Consider the following 5,571-nt stretch of genomic DNA (forward strand, 5'->3'; position numbering starts at 1 on the left):
ATATATATATATATATGTCATAATAACAGCGTAAACACAGCGATTCCACAGCAACAGTCTCCTTTTCAGTAATGACACATGGATGTAACTCAGTTCTGCAAGCCCATGCATAGCTCACTGTCTCTCCATATCATAAAGTAAAATAAAAAAGAAAGCATGTGATTATGATTGTGCTACCAAAGAGTGGTCACATTTTTGTTGTAACAAATAAACATGCTGAACATCGACCTGCTTCTTCGAACAAATAACAATGGTGAGTTGAATGGTCAGAGCTTCAAATCCCTTTGTGATTGAAATGGTATTTATGCATCTAATATGGGCCACTGAAAGTACACAAAGGTGAAATCCAAACATCAAATTCATCTGGCTGTTTTGTAAGTGCACAATAAAAGCTTTTTGCGGCTGAAGGATTGAATAATGGAAACATTGAAACACGAGAGGCAAATGGAAACATTAAAGCAGACTGTGATGCGCACAAACACCTTAAAAAGGTTCACAAATAAAGGCGTATTGGCATATCAGAACACTGACAGCAAAGCTGAACAGAATGCTAAAGCACATGGATCCAACACATTATTTCACAGTTTTATGTTCACAGGATGCATTTGATCTGTGAAACAAAAACAGCCGACACTATAAAGTAATTAGTATAATTTTTGTGTGTCTCACCTGCTGGCATCATCGGCTTTGTTCAGGTCTCTGTCAGGAAGAGCATCCTCCCAGTCCAGTATAGTGCTTATCAGCTTTCCTCTGTTATAGTGAACAATACACAGTCATGCTAATGTCTCATAGCACATTATTTTGAAAATGAGGTGAAAGCAGGTGTTACCTGCAGGCTCTGAGTCCTCTGGATCGTACCACCTCACAGTAACGTCCTGTTGGTTTCAGCCCCATCACACCAATCACCTTTTCTCTAACATACTGCCTGGAAAACCAAGACTCCTACAGATTACATCTCTGTCCAATCACATCAGCTTTAGTTTAGTTAAGAAGCCACTCACAAGCTTCATACCAAGATCCAGTTTTTCACAATTGAACAAAAACATGATCGTATAGACTCTGAGGCCACTTTATTAGATAAACACAACTCTTGCCTCCAGACAGCCAGATTTCTTGAAAACATGGCCTATACACGATTCTGGAAATGCTCTTTAGGGATATTTATCTCAAAAGTAATCTACTTGGATGAGATCTAAAGACTGTGCAGGTCACTGGAAAAAAAAGAAATCACTGTCATGTTTCTGGAATCATATTGAGATAATTAGTGGTCATTGAAAGGGGGAAATTATCCTGCTGGAGAAAGATAATAGTGCCCATCATTAGTGAGATCTTTCGCAGAGAAAACATTCGACTTACAATGGCTTTTACCTTTTAAACATGGCAGGATGTATCAGGGATTCTAACTCTGACTGATCAAAGATTTACTGGCTCCCCTTTCATAAATGTAGAAATCACATGTCTATTGTACCCTCCTCTTGTTGTTCCTCTCTGAAAGGAGTGGAACCCAGCATGGTTTTTCTGCTGCTGCAGGGCATCTACTTCAACAGCTGAGCGTTTATTGATGGTCTTCTGCACATCGGAGCTATTACTTGTGCAGTATTGGCCTTTCTGTGAACTTTAACAGGTCTGGCCTTTCTGTAATGGATGAAGTGCTTTCAATCACAGAACTGCCACCAAATGCAGTTTTTTCACTCTCTGCTGTACCTGCAGTGTGTGAAAATCCCAGGAGGACGCCACTTTCTGAGATGCTAGAAAGACAACATCTGGCTCACATCTGATCCTGTGCATGCTAATGTTAGGCGAACAATAAGCATCCTGTCTGAATGTTTTAGATATATTGTGTTGCGTCCACTTAAATTTGCTGTTTGTATTACCGAACAGGTGTATCTAATAAAATGGCCTCAAAGTAAAAGCCAGGAAGAGTAGCTTGTAAGGATGAGGATTATCAAAGACTTTCAAGATCAAAATCTTGCTGTTTGGTGTGTGTGTGTGTGTGGATACATACCTGCCACACTTCTCACACTCCTCCACAAACATGTTTCCATGAAGCTCTGATAACATATCCCTAATAGAGCAAGAGGGAGAAAAGTCCACAAAGGCAGAAAGATCACAGAGACAATATTCACTTAGATCATTGTCTCCAGGACTCTTCAACACAACTTTTCCTGAGTCCTTCTCTGCGACTCAAACTCTGATAAATATTCTGAGGCCATATTCACTTCTGTGTTCCAACTGGCACCTGCGCAGATGAGTGCCAACTAGTTTACTTTACCAGTTTGTCTGCTGTCTCAAGGATTTCCTCAGAGAACTACTGCTTCGCTGTCTAGCCTCGTCTAAAAAAGAAAAAAAAACAACCTGACTGATGGAGGGTAGAGGGAGAGCTGAGAAATGGCTTCCAGGGAAAGCAAGTCTTCCAATATGCGTAAAGGCTGGATGTACGTACTGAATGAAAAATTGGATTCTTGGCCTTTGGGTCAGTTAGGTATGATTGGATAATCCAGAGTCAGACCAACCATTTTCCATTACACTGAGCATTTACTTGAGCCGCATTTAAAAAGCGGCCCATTTCTGGTTCTGTTACAGCTGTTATCACAAAGCAGCAGCTCCATATTTAAAAACAATGAGTCACAACCCAACAAGTAACAAATTGGTGTGAAACAAGACGGTCAGAAAGCTTACAATTCATTTGTCTTTGTAAGTTATTAAAAATGCACAAAAAAATATAACGTGGTTGTTTCATCCTCATTGAGGAATTCACTTGCAACTTTTCCTCTTAATAAATACCTCACGCCCACTTCTCACTTATTCATCCCCTCTCCTCTCACTTTGCTTCAAGCACAGTCATGTCCCTAAAATCTAACACATATTAGCATATGGAACATTTTCGTACACATCCTTTTTGGGGACACTAGGAATCTGCTGCAGTCGGTTGTACAGTATCTGATAGGATGACACATCTACTGCTCCATTAATAAATAAGTGCATATTAAAAATAGGTCAACTGACTACATTTACTGTGAAAGTGGTACTCGTGGCGACAAATCAACGTAGAATTATCACCCGACTCTGCACTTCCCCTCGACTCTCCGGACCTTGAGCATCTTCCAGCTCATTGTTTGGTTTTATAGCCTGCGACTTTAATCTTTCCGTTCACTCTCATCAACTTTATTTCCAGCAGCAGCAGCAGCCGCAGACGGTTAGCGACTAGCTGTTGAACATAGTGCAGCATTTGGCAGCTCAAGAGCCAGATATTTCTCTGAGGAGAGCTAAAGGAGAATGAATAGTGGACTTTAATCTTTAATCAGGGAGACACAAACAGGATTAATGCTAATTAATCACCATAACAACTTGTTGGGTGATAATATGTCACTGTTGAAAGCTGCATTAATTGATTAGTCCTTCAACAGAAAATTATCAAATTATTTAAGTATCTTTCTTTTCTATTAGGGGTAGTAGGGTTGCAGCTTCTGAAATATAAATGAATAAATTAGTGTTTTTTATTGTTTTAATAGAGTATCTTCTGTTCTTAGTTTCTGGTGGTAAGTGATTCATTTAAAAAATAATTAGCACATTAATTAATTAGGAAAATAATTGTTAGTGTTGTTGTAGGTTTGTTCCACTGCCCCCACGAGGGACAAAAAAACACAACAATAATTTGACTTAGCTACTTAGTGTGTAAAATTGATGTGTGGTATGTGTTGTGTATATCACGCTACAGGACAGTAGGCGGGGTGGGGGTGGTTGTTACCTGGGGAAGCCTGATCGCACATGCAGTCCGTCCACATTCTGGCTGATGAGATACTTGAGGTACCCGGCCCTCTGCAGTCCCAGGAGGGCCATGTGAGTCAAGCTGGGTCGGGCATCTTCAAATGTCGTGTCAAAGCGAGGTGACTCACCCTTTTCTTCTAACGTCCACACACCCTTTGGACCTCTGAAAGAGAATAGTGATAAATAGGCTGGTGGTAATCAAGATTTACCAGGTTGCGGTGGACTGAAGATATTGTGTGTCTAAAAGTAGTGTGTGGGTTTTTATTCATGGTTGAGTATTCACAGTCTGATGGGAAAATTTCTGAAAGGAGATCAGTGACCCAGACTGACAACATGCTGTCAAATGCAATTAAATGAAAAGAATTGTACAAAGATTCTCCTGCAACTGATCATACATATTATATTAAAGGGAAATATCTTCATGAGGGTTTCACAAAAATATCTACAGTCTAATCTGACAGAAATATATTACTACATACAGTGATATATATGCAAATCTGTTGTCCACTCTGACATCCCTCTGTTTGTCCTTCTTTGATGAACCAGTCAGTTTTGGGTGGCTGAATTATGGATAAACACAGCGCTACAGTCAGCACTGGCGCCGTCTAACATCCTCACAGTTGCTAAGTTACTTCGAGGACACGCGACTTATCTTTATGCATCAGATGAGGAAACGCATCCTGCGAATCCTCAAACGCACGCACAACAGTCTCATCTCTCGCTTTCAATTTGAACTTGAACAGCCCCGTCTTGCACATCCCTCACCGTCAATGTGATTTATAGCTATGCTCAGTCAAGACCAGTTCAAAGACGTACCAGCATTAACGGAGAGGCGTGTACATCTCTTATTACACGCTTATCACCCCGAGAAAGATGCTGCAGGACATGAAAGTCAGGATCTGTAAAGCTGGTATATATTCACGTTTTGGTGTTGTCAGTAATATTAATCTGAGGGGCTGAATTTCTCGCTCTCAGCTAGAACACGAGTGTGTTTGTGTGTGTGTGTGGGTGTGTGTGTGTATTTAATCATTTTCTGACCTTTGCCTGATACATCGATTGATCAAAAATATTTTTGACAGTGAAAACAATAATTGATTGCAACGTAATTTATAACTAATGTGCAAACAAAATAATAAACATAATATTTTGTCCAACAAAATAACAAAACAGGAGTAAAGAATTTTAAGGAATGGAGAATGTGATGCAGCATAATAAAATATGTAAAACAGTTAAAGTAGTCTAAAATGTATCAAAAAGTGACAAAGAAAAGCAAATGTAGAGAGAGTAAGTAACTTCTCAGAAATTCAAAACTGGAAGATGAAAAGATATTATTAATATTATCATAACACATCTTTTGCAGGCTGCCAAAAATGAACTGAAATGGCAGCATGCAGTTACTTTTCTTTACTCCTCCTTTAAATTTCTGATCAATCTTCAGCCTTAGCATTTACAGCAATAGGAGTACCTCCATAACGGCTGCTATAATAAACAATTGTCTGCACTGAAAACTGGCCATTTCATTACATTGTCCTGCTGATTCTCCACAGCTGTGACATCAAACAAAAAAACTAACTGAGATTTTTCAATTTACACAAAGAATTTGTATTGAAATATTCTGGACATAAATAAAAAGCTGAACGGCTGGAATGCTACATACTACACTGTGTTCCAAATTATAATGCAAATATGATTTCAATGAAAGAAACATTAGATTTTTTCGTTTTTCAATGAAAGTTTTCAGTTGTGCTGCTTCCCAGGTCTGTTAAGATCACTGACATCAATCTCAGACAGGTTTGTCTTCAT

General features: G+C 39.2%; 1 protein-coding gene across 1 annotated transcript in view; it reads right to left on the reverse strand.

The window, feature by feature from the left end:
- Positions 1 to 5,571, reverse strand: part of sirt6 (sirtuin 6) — an 8,854-nt gene that overhangs the window by 1,513 nt on the left and 1,770 nt on the right. The window contains exons 3-6 of the mRNA XM_035670784.1: positions 3,749 to 3,931; positions 2,006 to 2,065; positions 830 to 925; positions 670 to 750 (exon numbers count right to left, since the gene is read on the reverse strand). Coding sequence (XP_035526677.1) covers positions 670 to 750; positions 830 to 925; positions 2,006 to 2,065; positions 3,749 to 3,931 — 420 coding nt within the window. The remainder of the gene's footprint in view (positions 1 to 669; positions 751 to 829; positions 926 to 2,005; positions 2,066 to 3,748; positions 3,932 to 5,571) is intronic.

The sequence above is a fragment of the Morone saxatilis genome, unplaced genomic scaffold, assembly GCF_004916995.1.
Source record: "Morone saxatilis isolate NCDOM2014 unplaced genomic scaffold, NCSU_SB_2.0 Contig23, whole genome shotgun sequence".
Lineage (NCBI taxonomy): Eukaryota > Metazoa > Chordata > Actinopteri > Moronidae > Morone > Morone saxatilis.